The 18,417-nt window shown below is 46.8% G+C and overlaps 1 protein-coding gene across 2 annotated transcripts in view; it reads left to right on the top strand.

The window, feature by feature from the left end:
* Nucleotides 1–18,085, top strand: part of LOC122922802 (WD repeat-containing protein 64-like) — a 61,786-nt gene extending 43,701 nt beyond the window's left edge. For both annotated transcript variants that reach the window (XM_044273540.1, XM_044273538.1), the window contains exons 20-25: nucleotides 893–1,034; nucleotides 1,152–1,191; nucleotides 1,566–1,654; nucleotides 2,800–2,948; nucleotides 4,735–4,817; nucleotides 17,781–18,085. In XM_044273540.1, the coding sequence (XP_044129475.1) occupies nucleotides 893–1,034; nucleotides 1,152–1,191; nucleotides 1,566–1,654; nucleotides 2,800–2,948; nucleotides 4,735–4,817; nucleotides 17,781–17,943 (666 nt within the window). In that variant the 3' untranslated portion in view covers nucleotides 17,944–18,085. The remainder of the gene's footprint in view (nucleotides 1–892; nucleotides 1,035–1,151; nucleotides 1,192–1,565; nucleotides 1,655–2,799; nucleotides 2,949–4,734; nucleotides 4,818–17,780) is intronic.
* The last annotated feature ends 332 nt before the right edge of the window (nucleotides 18,086–18,417 follow it).

The following is an 18,417-nucleotide window of genomic DNA, read 5'->3' as shown; positions in this document are numbered from 1 at the left end:
TTGCACCAGCATAGTGCATACCTGAAGGCAACCACATAAGCGTAAGCCATGGAGTTGTTTTACAGCATAGATGAAAAGATGCTAGGAGAGCCTGATTTGTTGGTTGAGAGCAGGATTGTCATGATTTTACGGAGAGCTGACATTTACACCATTAACATAAAAACAGAATATAACAGCACTCTCATAGCACTAAATGCAAAGGTTATATAACATATTGTTAGCACTGTTTGTATTACGATTTTTTATATATATTATTCTTAATGAATGTAATTTAACTATTGATTGTTTAATTATGAGATTGTGCTTAAATATGCACAGTGCACTGCCCACTATGTCACTGCTTGAGGAAAATCCCATTGAGAGGATTGAAACGTCGCATGCTTGGTGAATAAAGTTTTTTTACTTCCTTACTACGTGGATGTGCTGCGGAATTCTTTCATTCTATATATATATATATCAAAAATAATACATTTTGATATGACAATTCTGAGGTTCTTAGCCAATATATTTTGATAAAAACACAGCTGTGCCCGCCTACCACAGCAAGGTGACTGCAGTCCAGATGGAAACCTACTGTATTTAATACCTATCTCTATGCCAGTGGGCATCTAAATTCAGGAGACATATACAGTGTGTGAGGATATATGTAGCTTAAAGGGGTTCTGCAGTTTTTCTTTCTGATAAGCTATCCTTTTGGATCGATCATAAGCATCTAATCAAAGGGGGTCTGACACTAAGGACCCCTGCCGATCAGCTGTTTGAGAAGGCAGCGACTCTCCAGTAGTAAAAAAAAACCTGAAGAAAGCCTTTAAGGATACATTATATATACACAAATTCCCATTTCTAACAATATCATTACTATATAACTTATTGTAAATCTCTAAAATTGTAGTCACAATACAAGTGTATGGTAAATGCCATGGATGTGAGTGAAGATGACTCCCTGCTATGTGCAGCTGACCAGCTATTCCACGTCTATGTCTGGAATATATCCCAGTATGCACTGGGTGTGCCAGAGGAGCAACCACCTGCCCGTGAGTGGTTTTATTGTTTTTAACTTTTCTTTGAATTCATCTATAAATTAATAACTTCATTAGGTTAACAGACAGTGTAGGTTTTTCACTTTAACATGTGGACCTTTGTCCCTACAGTACTGCACTGCTGGAGGGCGCACATGTGTGATATTACAAGGTAAGATATACTTTGAAAAGCATGTATTTTAAGGGCTCATGCACACAAATGTATTTTCTTTCCGTATCCCTTTTTGTTGTTTTTTTTGCGGACCTATTCATTTTAATAGGTCCACAAAAAAAGTAAGTTACTCCGTGTGCATTCCATTTCTGTATATCCGTTCTGCAAAAAAAATAGAACATGTCCTATTATTGTCCGCATTACGGACAAGGATAGGACTGTTCTATTAGGGGCCAGCTGTTCCGTTCCGCAAAATAAGGAATGAACACGGACGTCATCCGTATTTTTTGTGGAATACAAAATACATACAGTCGTGTGCATGAGCCCTTATAGTTCTAAAGCACCACATTACTTCCTGTATATCTTTCTAACAGAGTGATCCCTGTGGAGAAGCATAAGGTGATAGTTACTTCATCACAGGACTGCACTGTGAAGCTATGGACTACACAGGGGGAATTTATAGGTAATATGTATATAGAGACTGGAAATACTGTATATGAAAGTAGCTAAAGGCTCATGGGCCCTGGTGCAAGAGTTCAGCTTGGGCCCCCTTTCTTCAGTGCATTGTGGCAAGGGACAGAGAAGCACATAGCCTTCCTGCTGCCTGAGGCAAAAATTAAACAGGTTCCCCACCTCCATGCCAAATTCTTGACCCAACCCCTTCCCTCCAGCCAGAGGACTAACTTGGACATTCTGGGACCCTAGTGCAAAATCTATAACAGAGCAGTCTCAGCATGCACTTTCTATAATACCGGTGTCTTCTTATGTGGCACAAGGGTCTTTAGGCCCCCTCAGGCTCCTAGGCCCGGTAGGACTGCTACATCTGCACCCCATATAGATACGCCCCTGGTGAAAGTGACGTTCCTCCAAAATGTAAAACTGGAAATATATTAGCAAATCAGGAGTTGCAGACATATTCAGACTTTGGTAATTATTAATTTGTATCACTTACTGAGATATTAGCTTCAGCAGTGGTGTAGCTATAATGGAACGGAGTGGCTGCCGGACCTGAGAGAGCGATCTTGATTAGCCACAGGAGTGGAGGTTGCACAGGAGGAGAGGGGTGTGAAGAAGTTGCTGGCGTAGGGGTTCCCTTTCAAGAATTTTCTGTGGGGCCCAGTCATTTCTAGTTACGCCACTGAGCTTCAATCATAAATTTCTGCAACTTCCAAAATGACAGCTAATTGTCCTAAAAACATAGGGGTCATTTATTAAGCTGAAATAAGCCAATATATTTTCCCGCTCACGCCAGGTCTAAAATCGTGGGCGTGACGTGGGTACTATTTTAGGTGTAGAAAAGGTCTAAATGTAAGACAGCTCGGAAGCTGTCTTACATTTTGAACTGGCGGTGGATCCGCCAAAGTTATGAAGAGGCCGGGGCTTCACGTTTTCATGAGCTGCCGGAGGATGACAAAAATGAAGGGCATCCTCTAGCTGTTCTCTTCCTTTTGCACAGTCAGTATAGTGCTAGACAAAAGTGTCTAACCCTGCACCAGATTTATCAGTCTGAGCCACAGTGATACATCAGGTGCAGGCCTAAACAACCTGGCTAAGTATATGCAATGTATGAGATTAGTAAATTGAGGTGAGGTCACTGTGTATTCCTAGGAACATTTGGGCAAAATAAACCCTGGTGCCTTAACAATACTGAATCCAAGAAAGAAGAGCCCGGTGACAGTAAAGAACCATCACAAGATCCACGTGGGTGCAGCCAGGCTGGAGAGGAAGAAAGGACACAAATGAACGAGGTCCCTGAGGTCAGTGCACTTCAAGCATATACAGTACGTTTTTGGCAGGTGTGGGAACGTAAGAATGCTTTCAAGAATACAAGTGTCAATAGTTCATTTTTATCAGTTAACAAAAAGCAAAGCAAATGATCAAAAAGGAAATCTAAATCAGATTAATATTTCCTGTGATCACCCTTCAAAACAGAGTCAGTTTTTCTAGGTAAGCTTGCACACAGTTTTCGAAAGAAACAGCATCTTGGAGAACTAACCACAGATCTCCTGTGCATGTAGGCTTGCTCAAATCTTTCTGTCTCTTCATGTAATCCCAGACAGACTGGATGATGGTGAAATTAGGACTCTGTGGGGACCATATCATCAGTTCCAGAACTCTGGATTCATAAAATTGTTATTAATGACATTGGCTGTATGTTTGGGGTGGTTGTCCTGCTGCAGAATACATTCAAACTACTAACACTTCTATTTTTGAAAGTATTCATACTTAGCAAAGTTTTTTTTCACACCTGCCTACAACTATTGCACAGTACTATGTGTTCATTTTATTCTATAGTTTAGCAATATCAAATATTTATAGATTCTTTAAAAATTATTATATTTTAGCAAAGAGTTTTTTCTTCATTTAGATTTTTTCAATGTTACATTTTTCCCCAACTTTTAACCCCATTAGTGAAAGTGAACTTGTGATCTTTTGATTGCCTCGATAATACATTTAGTAGTACTGTATTATAGTTAAAGCAGCTGTGCTTGGTATTGCAGCAGAGCTCCATTCACTTTGATGGCACTGAGCTGCGCCTAGGCCATGTGACTAATGAACGTGACGTCACTGGCCTAGGAAACAGCTGATTGGCAGCGGTGCTGGGAGTTGGACCCCCCACTGATCAGATATTGATGACCTCTCCTGAGCATAGGTCATCAGTATTAAACACCTGTAAAACCCCTTTAAGCCTGCCTGTGCCACTCATTTATGGTGTGGCGCTGGGAGGCGTTTAAGGCAAGGTGTTTACCTTGGGTTATTTTCACACCACATCTGTATCTGTTTTCTATTTGCTTTTCATGCCACAAAATGTATTTTAAAAAAGTGTACTTTAGTATATTACTAGACGTCCTGATGGGAACAATGCATGCCAAACAGGTGCAGAACAGTAGACATGTGATTGACCAGTAACTAAGGTTTCTGTATTCTCCATGACTTGTGCACTAATAACACCTTAGTCTACTTTCATACTGGCATTTTGGCTTTCCATTTGTGAGATCCGTTCAGGGCTCTCCCAAGCGGTCCAAAACAGATCAGTTTTGCCCTAATGCATTCTGAATGGAAAAGGATCCGCTCAGAATGCATCAGTTTGCCTCTGATCAGTCTCCATTCCGCTCTGGAGGTGGACACCAAAATGCTGCCTGCAGAGTTTTGCTGCCCCCCTGACGAAACTGAGCCAAACTTTTCTCTGACACAATAGAAAACTGATCCGTCTCCCATTGACTTTCAATGGTGTTCAAGACGGATCCTTCATGGCAATAGAAGACATAATACAACAGGATCCATCTTGGCTGTGTTACAGATAATACAAACGGATACATTCATGATTGATGCATGCGGTTGTATTATTGTAACGGATACATCAGTTTTTGCAGATACATGATGGATCCGCCCAAAACGCGAGTGTGAAAGTAGCCTTATTCATGAGTAGATTCATGACCTCAAAGCACAGCTCTCAGGAATATGCTGGATTTATTTTGTCATTCTTCTGATTAAAAAGAAACAGGAGCAGGCAGCAAGTAGTCCTTTGTGTTTGTATTCCAGCTGGAGGCTTCTTCTATCGCAGTACAAGATAAGGATATTGCGGCTGAGCTAAAAAACAGAATTTCCGTCATGTCCAAACACAGGTAAAGTGTCTCAGTAAAACAGATTGGGCCAGATTTATCATTACTCTAAGGCCCCATGCACACGGCCGTGTTTCACAGCCGTGTGCGGGCCGTGGAACCGCGGCCTGGATCCCTCCTGAGAGCAGGAGCGCACGGCGTCACTGGTTGCTATGACGCCGTGCGCTCCCTGCTGCCGGCACAGTACAGTAATACTACTGGTATAGATCATACCAGTGTATTACTGTATTGCGGCGGCAGCAGGGAGCGCACGGCGTCATAGCAACCAGTGACGCCGTGCGCTCCTGCTCTCAGGAGGGATCCAGGCCGCGGTTCCACGGCCCGCACACGGCCGTGTGCATGGGGCCTAACAGCTCACTCCACTTTCACATATGGCTAAAGTCAGTTTTAGCCAAGTCAGATTTATGATCGGCCCTTTAAGACTGTAATAAATGTGGTTTGACGGTAGCAGTTTATCCGTCAGTAAGCAGCTTTACAAAAGTCGCACGTTTTTATGAAAAAGTTGCATGTTCTATTAAAAAGTCTCATAAGATAAGCATGGTCCTCACTGGAGTGAAATTGCGACTTTTCTGCGACTTTTTAAATAGTCCCAATAGTAAATCTGTCTAGAGGTTCATTTACATAAGAAAACCCGCCCACTTCCAGAAAACTGGCGAGCATAGCGCAGAGCAGAAAAAAGTCGCAAATTTGTGCGCAGTTTTAGCGTTTGGGACTTTTTCACTCCATTATTCTGACCTGAGCTAATGATAAATCTGGCCCATTGACTTTAGCAATGGAAATTTAATAAGGAAGATATCAATGTACTGTAGGTTTAAGAACGTCCAGGAGAAAGCGGCTGCTCACTTCAAGCCCATCAAGCCGATTCAGCACTGGTCAGAGATTTCCGTTATTGGAAACAATGGGGCACATTTACTATAGTGTTTCTGTTTTTACCCTGGGTTCACACCTGCGCGTTTTACAGCGCGTTCAAACGCGCTGTAAAACGCTCAACACATGAAAACCAATGCTTCCCTATGGCACTGGTTCACACTTGAGCGTTTTACAGCGCGTTTGAACGCGCTGAAAAACGCCCTACGCTCAAAAAAGTTCTTGAGCTTCTTTGGGGCGTTTTGTCGCGCGTTCCCGTACATAGACTTTCGGGAACGCGCGACAATTGACGTTCGCTTGTCTCTGTATGCGCGATTGTAAACGCCGGTACAATCGCGCATACAGAGCGCTCCTTTCAGAACGCTCAGGTGTGAACCCAGGGTAAGTCTAAAAATGCTGTTTCAGACAGTCTTATTTTTTAAGTCGCATTTACTACTGAACTTGTGCCTGTTCTGAAGGCTTTTGCGCCTCGTTTAACAATTTAACATTTTTTAGACTAATTCAGAAGTTTTGTGACTTTTTTCCAATCTATTTATGTATGTGCGCCTTTTTTTTGCACCTAAATTTGTCACAAAAACAGTCTAATTTCTACTCCACTTAAGAGCTGGTGTTTTTGTGCATTAAAAGTCACACTTTCCTGGAGCGATGCAACTATTTTCTTGCACAAATATATTAGACTCATCTAAGTAAGGGCTCTTTCACACTTGCGTTGTTCTGTTCCGGCATAGAGTTCCGTCGTCGGGGCTCTATGCCGGAAGAATCCTGATCAGGATTATCCCCATGCATTCTGAATGGAGAGAAATCCGTTCAGGATGCATCAGGATGTTTTCAGTTCAGTTTTTGGGCCGTAGAAAATACCGCAGCATGCTGCGCTTTTTGCTCCGGCCAAAAATCCTGAACACTTGCCGCAAGGCCGGATCTGGAATTAATGCCCATTGAAAGGCATTAATCCGGATCCGGCCTTAAGCTAAACGTCGTTTCGGCGCTTTACCGGATCCGACGTTTAGCTTTTTCTGAATGGTTACCATGGCTGCCAGGATGCTAAAGTCCTGTTTTCCATGGTAAAGTGTAGTGGGGGAGCAGTATACTTACCGTCCGTGTGGCTCCCGGGGCGCTTCAGAGTGACGTCAGGGCGCGACATGCGCATGGATGACGTGATCGCATGGACACGTCATCCATGCGCATGGGCCGCTCTGACAGCATTCTGGAGCGCCCCTGGAGCCGCACGAATGGTAAGTATACTGCTCCCCCGCTCCCCACTACTACTATGGCAACCAGGACTTTAATAGCGTCCTGGCTGCCATCGTAACACTGAACGCATTTTGAAGACTGATCCGTCTTCAAATGCTTTCAGTTCACTTGCGTTTTTCCGGATCTGGCGTGTAATTCCGGCAAATGGAGTACACGCCGGATCCGGACAACGCAAGTGTGAAAGAGGCCTTAATATGAACTTGTCTAACTGAAAAACAACCACCAGAGGTCAGACTAATAACAATATGTGCCTAGTCTAACTCATCGAATGCTGTGTGACTTAATAAATACTTGGCCAAAGACAGTTGACTAAATTTCTTGGCCAAAGATTTATCAGGCAAGCTTGATAAATGTGCCTCAATATTCGAATCAACAGGACATTCAGATCAATGGCAGTTTATGGAAATCTGTGAGCAGGCAGATGGGTTTAGGTTCTGAGTTTTACAATTGAGAAGAAGTGCAAACTAAAAGTGTACCTGTCACCTCTAATAACATGTCCATTTTAGTAAATACTTGTATTATCAGGGTTGGACTGGCCCACCAGAGGTTCCTGAAGTGGTACCTGCTCTGACACAGTAATAGACATGTAATAAAACAGGACCCCTAAGGTATAGCACAAGATAATTTGATGTTGACCTTGGAACCAATAACCAGATCAGATGTGAACATACCACACAATCTTATTAGGAAATTACCAATGCATCCTTCTTCACTGCATGTATAGTACTGCTAGCTATTGTCATAGCAGTTACTGGTGGATTACAGTCTGCAAGAGAAGTTGGCAACAGACTCCCTTTAATAGGATATCTGGTATTAGAGGCCAACAGAGACTGCCTGTCACAGCTAGTGTGTGGGGCTGCTTTATTTAGCTGAGCTAGCCTTACAAGCCATTGCTTCTGATTTAACTGTATACTTATTGGTGGCAGACTCCCTTTAAACCTTAGCGATGATATTGTACGCCCTGCATATGTCACATATACAAAGAGGGTGGACCCAAGGAGCTTAAAAGGGTTTTCCAATACTTTTATACTCATGACCTTTTCTCAGGATATGTCATCGGTATCTGATTGGTGGGGGTCTGACACATGGGACCCCACTGATCAGCTTTTAGAGAGGGCACGTTGTATAGTGGCTGTGCTTGGTATCGTGCTCAGACCCTTTCACTGCAAAAGGGTTGAGCTGTGTCTAGGCCGCGTGACTGATGAATGTGACATCATTTGGCCTAGGGAAAGAAGCGAGAAGGCCGTGGCGCTACTGGGAGTGCTGCTGCCTTCTCAAACAGCTGATCAGCGGGGGTCCCGAGTGTAGGAGCCTCACCAATCAGATACTGATGACTTAGGCCTCATGCACACAACAGTTTTTTTTCACGGTCCGCAAAAACGGGGTCCGTGATCCGTGACCGTTTTTTCGTCCGTGGGTCTTCCTTGATTTTTGGAGGATCCACGGACATAAAAAAAAAGTCGTTTTGGTGTCCGCCTGGCCGTGCGGAGCCAAACGGATCCGTCCTGAATTACAATGCAAGTCAATGGGGACGGATCCGTTTGATGTTGACACAATATGGTGCCATTTCAAACGGATCCGTCCCCATTGACTTTCAATGTAAAGTCTGGAGTTCTTTTATACCATCGGATTGGAGTTTTCTCCAATCCGATGGTATATTCTAACTTGAAGCGTCCCCATCACCATGGGAACGCCTCTATGTTAGAATATACTGTCGGATATGAGCTACTTCGTGAACCTCAGATCCGACAGTATATTCTAACACAGAGGCGTTCCCATGGTGATGGGGACGCTTCAGGTTAGAATACACTACAAACTTTGTACAAGACTGCCCCCTGCTGCCTGGCAGCACCCGATCTCTTACAGGGGGATATGATAGCACAATTAACCCCTTCAGGTGCGGCACCTAAAGGGGTTAATTGTACTATCATATTCCCCTGTAAGAGATCAGGGCTGCCAGGCAGCAGGGGGCAGACCCCCCCCCCCTCCCCAGTTTGAATATCGTTGGTGGCATAGTGTGCGCCCCCCATCGGGCCCCCCCTTCCTCCCTCTAATGTTAGGACTGTGGAGAATGAAGCCGATACCCTTTTATCACTTAGCAGCTAGAATAAAGACATGACACCTTCTTTTGTTGGGTAAGAGTCGGTCACAGCTTTATTACTCATCTCTTTATCAAACCAACTTTTATTTTATACTTGAACCAACATCAACAAATTTGGAGTCTCCAGAAGCGGTATGCCCCACAGACTCCCTCTGTGGGCAAGTCCGCCTTCTTCTCCATTTTTCATTTATCACCGACCTCCACACCTCCGCTGTGACTTAGTATCATAACCTGAAATTGAAACAACAAACATTTGAACCATTGATCACCGAAACCAGGGCGGGGGGGTGGGGAGCTGTCTGCTGTAGCCGTAGAGGAAGAGGCAGAGCCCTGCCAAACCTCCTCTATAACCTATGCGGCGCCTACCACCTCTCCCTACCAATCAGGAAACAGGGGGGGGGGAGGTATAGTGAGAGCCGAATATATAATAGCCGGCCCGCATGTGTGGGAAGCTACCCCCCTTCGAATCTTGGCACCTGCCCAAACCCTGCTAGCTGCCTCTCCTTAACCCTTTTGTCTCCATCTCCCCAGTCCTAGGCGCCTTCACTTAACCCCCTCGGCGCCGCTAAGACTGTGGAGAATGAAGCCAATACCCTTTTATCACTTAGCAGCTAGAATAAAGACATGACACCTTCTTTTGTTGGGTAAGAGTCGGTCACAGCTTTATTACTCATCTCTTTATCAAACCAACTTTTATTTTATACTTGAACCAACATCAACAAATTTGGAGTCTCCAGAAGCGGTATGCCCCACAGACTCCCTCTGTGGGCAAGTCCGCCTTCTTCTCCATTTTTCATTTATCACCGACCTCCACGGAGGGGCCCGTGTATTCCTACACGGCGCACCGACCCCCACCCAACAAGAACTGGGCCTGCTCAATTCCATCCTGTAACCCGGACAAGAAAATGTCTAAGCCAATGTCATTTAAATGGACACCGTCAGGACGCATTAACCGCCCGTTATCTCCCTCTAACTGGCGATGACGCACCACTACCCCTGCTCTGGATCGTATAAAACGTGAAACACGGTTATTGACCGTGCGCCTGGCCCTCTCTATGGCCGTGGCGTCCCTAGCACCTTGCCACGTGACCCTGGGAATGATTTCTGACCACACAATAATCGCCTCCTGAAAGAAAGAAGGAAGTCTCTCTAAATCAGCTCTGATCAACGTGATCAGTTCCGCTATTTTCAACAAACACAGATCATTTCCACCAGCATGTATAACTAATATCACCGGGGATCGCACTAGATGACTGCATTCCACCGCCTCCGGGAGAACCTGAGACCAACGTAATCCACGGACCCCTCGCCAACGTGCTTGTATATTCCGGAAGCCAAGGCATTGGCCACCTGGACGACTTTCCGCTCTCTGTCCCGCCCAGAAAATGTATGAATGTCCAATTAAACATACCGTAATCTGAGCTGCGTCTAAAAGAAAATCAAATCAATAAATGAGGTCGCACATAGGAAGCAAAGCAGTCAGATTTCCAATCCTCTGAACCTCGGCCTCTGGCAACCCGGCGCGAGCCGCCTCCGTGGCCGCACCAATTCTGAAAGAGTGCGTGCCGAATTCCAAAACTGGTAAATGCAGCAAAAGCAAGCAACGGCGGAATATGGATCTGAATTGAAAACGCGTAAGGGGGGTACCATCCTCGTGTATAAGGAAGCTAGCTCCCTCAGGTCGAATTGATGCGAACTGGGCTACAGCCGCATGGGGGCAAGCTGGGCCGCCAATCTTATGCAATGGAAGCCAGGCCCCACGTGCAAAAACATCTGTTTTGGAGCGCCTGATGAAGATCCTTAATGCGGAGTCACTGATGAACACATCTGTCATTGCCAGCCCTCCTGGGCGGATAATGGAAGGGGAAACTAACTCACCTATACGGAGGGCCGCAAAAAAGGCTAAGCAAAAAGCAGCCCTAAACAAACATACCTCAAACAGGGACGAACAAATGGAGGGCAGTAATTGACACATGGTTATTAACAAAGCAAATGATACTGGGCGGCGGCATTCGCGGCACACATGCTCCTTACGCCAACCCTTAACAGCTTGCCTGATTAAGAAATGCTGCGTCACGTCCTGCCAACCTCGCATTTTAAGGTAAAATGAAACACCCCATAATCTTCGCTGCGCAACCAAAGCGCTAACTCCTTTAGCTCTCAGAGACAGAATATAAGTAATGGTCACCTGTAAACATGCCTCTGGCAATATAACATTCGCCAAATCCTCTGCCACTGCCCTCCATTCTGCCCACGCCTTACCATGCGCTGACCATGTGGCTGGTGCCACTGAAGCTTGGACCATATTCATCAATCGCCGGTCGGCAAATCCCAAAGCGCTGTCGGGCACGGGATCCCCTCTCTGGATGCCCCCGGCAACAGGGACCTGAATTCCTGCCAACGAAAGCGAGAGAGAGCGTCAGCTATAGGGTTGTGTACGCCTGGCACATGCCGAGCTCGGAACCAGATATTGAATTCTAGGCATCGGAGGACCAGGTGCCGGAGTAGCGATAGCACTGGCAGAGAAGAAGAGGTTAAAGAGTTAATACAGTAGACCACCGCCATGTTGTCCGTGTAAAAGCAGACTCGCTGGTTCCGAAAACCGGGGCCCCATACGTTGATGGCTACAATAATCGGAAATAACTCCAGTAAAGTGATGTTGGTACAAAGGCCCCGGGATCGCCAAGCGTCAGGCCATGGTGCAGCGCACCACTCCTGGCCAAATATTGCACCAAAACCGGTAGACCCAGCAGCGTCCGTAAATAATGACAAATCCGGAGATGCAATTTCTACGAATTGGTAACAAGTGTGGCCATTATACTGGCTTAAAAAGGATTTCCAGACCTGCAAATCCAATTTCAGCTGCTTGGTCAGCCGGATGTGGTGAGAAGGCTTTTTTACCCCGCGCGTGGACAGAGATAGTCTACGAGAAAAAACCCGAGCCATCGGCATGATGCGACAAGCAAACACCAATAATCCTAACAGCAACTGCATTTGTCTTAGTGTCACCGATTTTACCGACATGAAACCCAAAATCAAGGCCGATAATTTGTTTAATTTGTCGCTTGGTAGGCGAAAAACCATCAAGCTGGTATCAATTTCAATACCCAAAAACGTGATGATTGTCGCCGGGCCAACCGTTTTATCCTCAGAGAGGGGAACCCCAAAACGAGCCATGTAAAAACGGAATGTATCCAGGAGGAATTGACACTGTCCTGAATTGCCAGGGGAAACGAAAAGAAAATCATCCAAATAATGAATAGCATTCTGTGAGGACGTTTCAAAACGTATGACCCATTCCAAAAAGGTGCTGAACAATTCAAAATAGTGGCATGATATCGAGCAACCCATCGGTAGGCATGTGTCATAATAATAGGCATCGTCCACCATACACCCTAAAAGATGATAACAATCAGGATGTACAGGGAGTAAACGAAAAGCAGCCTCAATGTCAGATTTAGCCAACAATGCGCCCTTTCCAGCGCGGCTAACTAGAGCTACAGCCCTATCAAATGACACATATGACACCGAAGATTCCTCCTTGGAAATACCATCATTCACAGATGAGCCCTTTGGAAAGGACAAATGATGTATCAATCTGAATGAACCTGGCTCTTTTTTAGGTATCAGGCCTAAAGGGGATATGCGTATGTTTTTGAATGGGGGGGACTTAAACGGTCCTACTATACGCCCTAAAACTACTTCTTTACCTACTTTGCCTCTTAATTCTTCCGGGTTATCCTTTGCAGACTTCAAAGTATCAGCGATAGTAGGTAGGGAAGAAAAATAAAATGGAATGAAAAAACCTGAACTGAAACCCGCACGCAGTTGAGCGGCAGCCTGCTTATTGGGGTATTGGTCTAGCCACGGGGACATCGCGTGCACGCTCACTGGGGTCTTTCCCTCCGGCAGCAGCATGGGCTTTATGTACTGAGGGCTGGCGCTGACATCTGATAGCAGCATGGGAGCCTCCACAGACGGAACACTCGTGCTTGTACTTGCACAAGGCAAAAAATTTACAATGTCCCTCGTTATATAACCAGCAGGCCCCTGGCCTGCGCACGGCCACTGCACCGTATGCATTTGCTGAGGGAGCAGTGGCCGCGGAAGGAAAGGGTTGCGTTTTCTGTGACATCATCAAACGGAGCCATAGGTCTGCTGCTTTAACCCCCCAACCTATATCTGGTTGCAAAGCTAACCTTCGGCGGAACTCTTCGTCCTACCGCCACCAAGCGGAACCGCCGTGCGCTTTAAAGGCGCTATAAATAGAGTCCATGTAGACAAAAAGGTCCGCCGAGAGTTCTGGTCGGCGTTGAGCCATGGTATAACCTAAAACCGCAAATGCTTGAATCCAATTACCAATGGTACGCGCAACTTTTGGTCTGCGATCTATGAAACGCTCAGCATTGGGACGCCTTTCTTTGTCCACCGTATGTTGATCCACAGAAACTAACGACCATATATCAATATACTGGTTAGACCATATTTTATTTTTGGTGTCCTCATCTAAATGAGCTCCCAACGGCGTTAACCCACAAAAGATGGACTCTTTATGATCACTAGGTCTGGATTTGTTGACCAGAGAAGCAGTGGAGGGCTGAACCGCAGGATCTAATTGTGCTAACAAGGCCCTAAGCGCAGGGACCAAACCTTTGGCTGCTGTATCCCCGCCCCATGCCCCAGTAAAATTGTACTCACCGGTAGCTGGATTCTGAGATGTAGGGGTGACAGCACTCGCGTGAGGAGCAGTTGTAGGAACCGCGCTGGCTGGCTGCGCCACGCGGGAAGGCCTTCTAGACTGGCGTTCGGGGGCCCGCGTACTTCTAACATGTGACCTGCTGGAATCCGAACCGCAGGAGCTCAAGTCAGACGACGAAGGCGACCTCCATCTTGCCGATCTAGACCGTGTCGAACGGCTGCTACGGCTATGGGCTCTGGATGCATGGCGGGAACGGTGAGAACCCGACCTGCGCCTTTCTCGGCGGTCGTGTGACACTGCAGGTGATCTATGCTGTGAAGGGTAGCGTGGAGCCGGCTCTTGTACAGGAGCATTATCTGGCATGGGCACAGGTGCAAGTGGAACGGGGGGGGGGTTTGCCTGCAGCAGTGGCAGTGGGGTAGGAGCACCACTAACAGACGGCTGCATTGTAGGGCCTGTAGAGGGTATGCCCATGGGACTGGGCTGCAGGTCTGATGCAGGTGACAGCACAGGAAGATTAATAGCCCCTTCACCTAAAAGTTCTAGTAGATTGGGGGCAGGAGCATGCGTTATAATCGCAGTCTCCTCAGCCGAGGAGCGCTCGCTCTGCCTGTTGCCCATGCTTGATTGCGCAGGGAGAGGAGGAAGGAGGGGCTGTGTCACTGCCGGCGGGAACTGTGGCTGCTGCTCCCGCGGCACCGGAAGTATAGTATCGGTGGGCGTGGCCTGCGGCCGTGCGGGCCGGAGCGCTGGATTCCCCCTGACACTGGACGCCAGAGGATCCCTGCGCTGCAGCTGCCGCCGGCTTCTAGTGCGGCGAGGTACAGGGGTGATGGAGGGACTAAGTCGGACGGGTGTTCCTGGTGGGCCGCCTGCTCCGATATTATGGCACCAGGGACAGGCGGGGGAATAGGTGGCTGAGGCGCTTGTATGCCCGCGAACATGCGAGCAAGAAAAGCCGGGCCCTCTTTCTGTAGATGCGCAGCCAGAGCTGCCAGGAGCTGATCCTCTGTGGCCATACCTGCTGACGGAGCTGTCTGCTGTAGCCGTAGAGGAAGAGGCAGAGCCCTGCCAAACCTCCTCTATAACCTATGCGGCGCATACCACCTCTCCCTACCAATCAGGAAACAGGGGGGGGGAGGTATAGTGAGAGCCGAATATATAATAGCCGGCCCGCATGTATGGGAAGCTACCCCCCTTCGAATCTTGGCACCTGCCCAAACCCTGCTAGCTGCCTCTCCTTAACCCTTTTGTCTCCGTCTCCCCAGTCCTAGGCGCCTTCACTTAACCCCCTCGGCGCCGCTAAAAATCGTTGGTGGCACAGTGTGCGCCCACCATCGCCCCCCCTCCCTCCCTCTATTGTATTAAATCATTGGTGGCACGGTGTGCCAACCACCATCGCCCCCCCCTCCCTCTATAGCAGTAACAACATTGGTGGCAGTGTGCGGCCTCCCATTGCCCCCCCCCCCATCATTGGTGGCAGCGGAGTTCCGATCGGAGTCCCAGTTTAATCGCTGGGGCTCCGATCGGTAACCATGGCAACCAGGACGCTACTGCAGTCCTGGTTGCCATGGTTACTTAGCAATCGTACAACAGTAGAAGATTCATACTTACCTGCTTGCTGCTGCGATGTCTGTGAACGGCCGGGAGCTCCTCCTACTGGTAAGTGAAAGGTCTGTGCGGCGCATTGCTAAAGAACTGTCACTTACCAGTAGGAGGAGCTCCCGGCCGTTCACAGACATCGCAGCAGCAAGCAGGTAAGTATGAATCTTCTACTATTGTACTATTGCTAAGTAACCATGGCAACCAGGGCTGCAGTAGCTTCCTGGTTGCCATGGTTACCGATCGGAGCCCCAGCGATTAAACTGGGACTCCGATCGGAACTCCGCTGCCACCAATGATGGGGGGGGGAATGGGAGGCCGCACACTGCCACCAATGTTGTTACTGCTATAGAGCTATAGAGGGAGGGGGGGCCGATGGTGGTTGGCACACTGTGCCACCAACGATTTATTACAATAGAGGGAGGGAGGGGGGGCGATGGTGGGGGCACACTGTGCCACCAACGATTTATTACAATAGAGGGAGGGAGGGGGGGCGATGGTGGGGGCACACTGTGCCACCAACGATTTATTACAATAGAGGGAGGGACGGGGGGGGGGCGATGGTGGGCGCACACTGTGCCACCAACGATATTCAAACTGGGGAGGGGGGGGGGGGGTCTGCCCCCTGCTGCCTGGCAGCCCTGATCTCTTACAGGGGAATATGATAGTACAATTAACCCCTTTAGGTGCCGCACCTGAAGGGGTTAATTGTGCTATCATATCCCCCTGTAAGAGATCGGGTGCTGCCAGGCAGCAGGGGGCAGTCTTGTACAAAGTTTGCAGTGTATTCTAACTAGAAGCGTCCCCATCACCATGGGAACGCTTCTGTGTTAGAATATACTGTCGGAAATGAGTTTTCACGAAGTGAAAACTTAGATCAGAAAAAGCTTTTATGCAGACGGATCTTCGGATCCGTCTGTATGAAAGCAACCTACGGCCACGGATCACGGACACGGATGCCAATCTTGTGTGCATCCGTGTTCTTTCACGGACCCATTGACTTGAATGGGTCCGTGAACCGTTGTCCGTCAAAAAAATAGGACAGGTCATATTTTTTTGACGGACAGGATACACGGATCACGGCCTCGGCTGCAAAACGGTGCATTTTCCGATTTTCCACGGACCCATTGAAAGTCAATGGGTCCGCGAAAAAAAACGGAAAACGGCACAACGGCCACGGATGCACACAACGGTCGTGTGCATGAGGCCTTATTCTGAGGATAAGTCATCTGTATTAGGCCTCTTTCACACGACTGTATGGCTTTTTCAGTGTTTTGCGGTCCGTTTTTCGTTTGGCGTATACAGTAATTACATAGAAAAAAATTGGGCTGGGCATAAAATTTTCAATAGATGGTTCCGCAAAAACAGAACGGATACGGAGGACATACGGATGCATTTCTGTATGTGTTCCATTTTTTTTGCGGACCCATTGAGTTGAATGGAGCCACGGAACGTCATTTGCGGGCAATAATAGGACATGTTCTATCTTTCAACAGAACAAAAAAAACGGAAATACGGAAACGTAATGCATACGGTGTACATTCCATTTTTTTCCGGAACCATTGAAATGAATGGTTCCAGATACGGAACACAAAAAACGCCCTAAAAACAAAAACAAAAAACGGTCGTGTGAAAGAGGCCTTAAAGTCTCAGAAAACCCCGTTAAGTGTGATGCTGTCTATTCACCATCTATTTGTATGTGTTGTTCCTCTTTTATTCCTCCCGAATGTTTATTATTAAATTGACAACTGGTTGTTAACTTTGCCCTCGTCAAGGGGCGGGTTCCTACACAACCTGACACTATCAGCACTGATGTGACAATGTCAGACTGTGTAGGACACATCCCCAACTAGGACCCAAGCTGTCAATTCATTCATCAATTTCTAGGAGGAATAACAGAATCATGCACAACATAGAGTAATGAGAAAAGACGCACCAATATTGTAATTTTACTAATAAGTCAGGAGCGCTAACGTGTGCTCATTAAAGACTCCATGATGTGCTCTGTATATACTTGTCTGGTTTCAGGAGGATATTCCTCTAAAGGCTTCCATAAACAAAGCATTGTGGGCTGAACGCATCAATTAGGCAGCGGAAGGCTGACAATCTAATGTGTATGATGAGCACCCAATATTCCAATAGACGATGTGTGTGGAAAGAAGGATTGGGCGAGTTGAATTTCAACATCCAATTTTTGTTCTCCCAAAAGATAAACTGTCTGGTGGCTTCTTTATTTCCTCTCTCCACTGTAGACACGTTGTAGAACTAAGAATGTATGTGTATGGGGGTTTTCAGCCGAACACGTATTAAGCTGAGAGCTAATGATAGTGCAGGACACTACTATCTACTTATACAGGAAAGCACTGGGCATCACCATATCTGCATGGCTTCTTGTTGGGGTCTGGGAAGGTTTTCCTTTTTTTAATCAGAATGTGTTTTTCAACAGAATAAAAACGTTGAATCCAAAGCAAGTGGAGCTTCAGCAAGCATGTGGGAGACTGAATACCTATAAATCATTGCAAATATGTGATTTAATGTCAGTTTCAACTACCATCCGAAAGCCAAACCCAGCAGAAGAGCTGAATGACCCATATGACCTGGCTTTCTAAGTCCATCCATGGTTGTCAGAAACCCTGCACTGTTATAAGTTTGTACTGCTCAGACAAACCTATTTACTATGGCTTGTAACGAATGAGAGCAATTCAGCTCGGATACAAATGTGAATTACATAGCCTTCAGATCTTAAAGGGATTTTCCAGCTTTTTTTTTTATTTGACTTTGGCCTCATGCACACGACCGTTTTTTTTTTAAGGTCCGCAAAAACAGGGTCCGTAGGTCCGTGATCCGTGACCGTTTTTTCGTCCGTGGGTCTTCCTTGTTTTTTGGAGGATCCACGGACATGTAAAATGAAAAAAAAAATCTAAGTCAAGTTTGCCATTGAAATGATAGGAAAAAACGGACACGGATCACGGACACGGATGCCAATCTTGTGTGCATCAGTGTTTTTTCACTGACCCATTGACTTGAATGGGTCCGTGAACCGTTGGCCGTGAAAAAAATAGGACAGGTCATATTTTTTTCAC

Source organism: Bufo gargarizans, unplaced genomic scaffold, assembly GCF_014858855.1.
Source record: "Bufo gargarizans isolate SCDJY-AF-19 unplaced genomic scaffold, ASM1485885v1 fragScaff_scaffold_726_pilon:::fragment_2:::debris, whole genome shotgun sequence".
Lineage (NCBI taxonomy): Eukaryota > Metazoa > Chordata > Amphibia > Anura > Bufonidae > Bufo > Bufo gargarizans.
The sequence above is the reverse complement of the archived record's forward strand: the minus strand, read 5'-3'. Positions and strand labels throughout refer to the sequence as shown.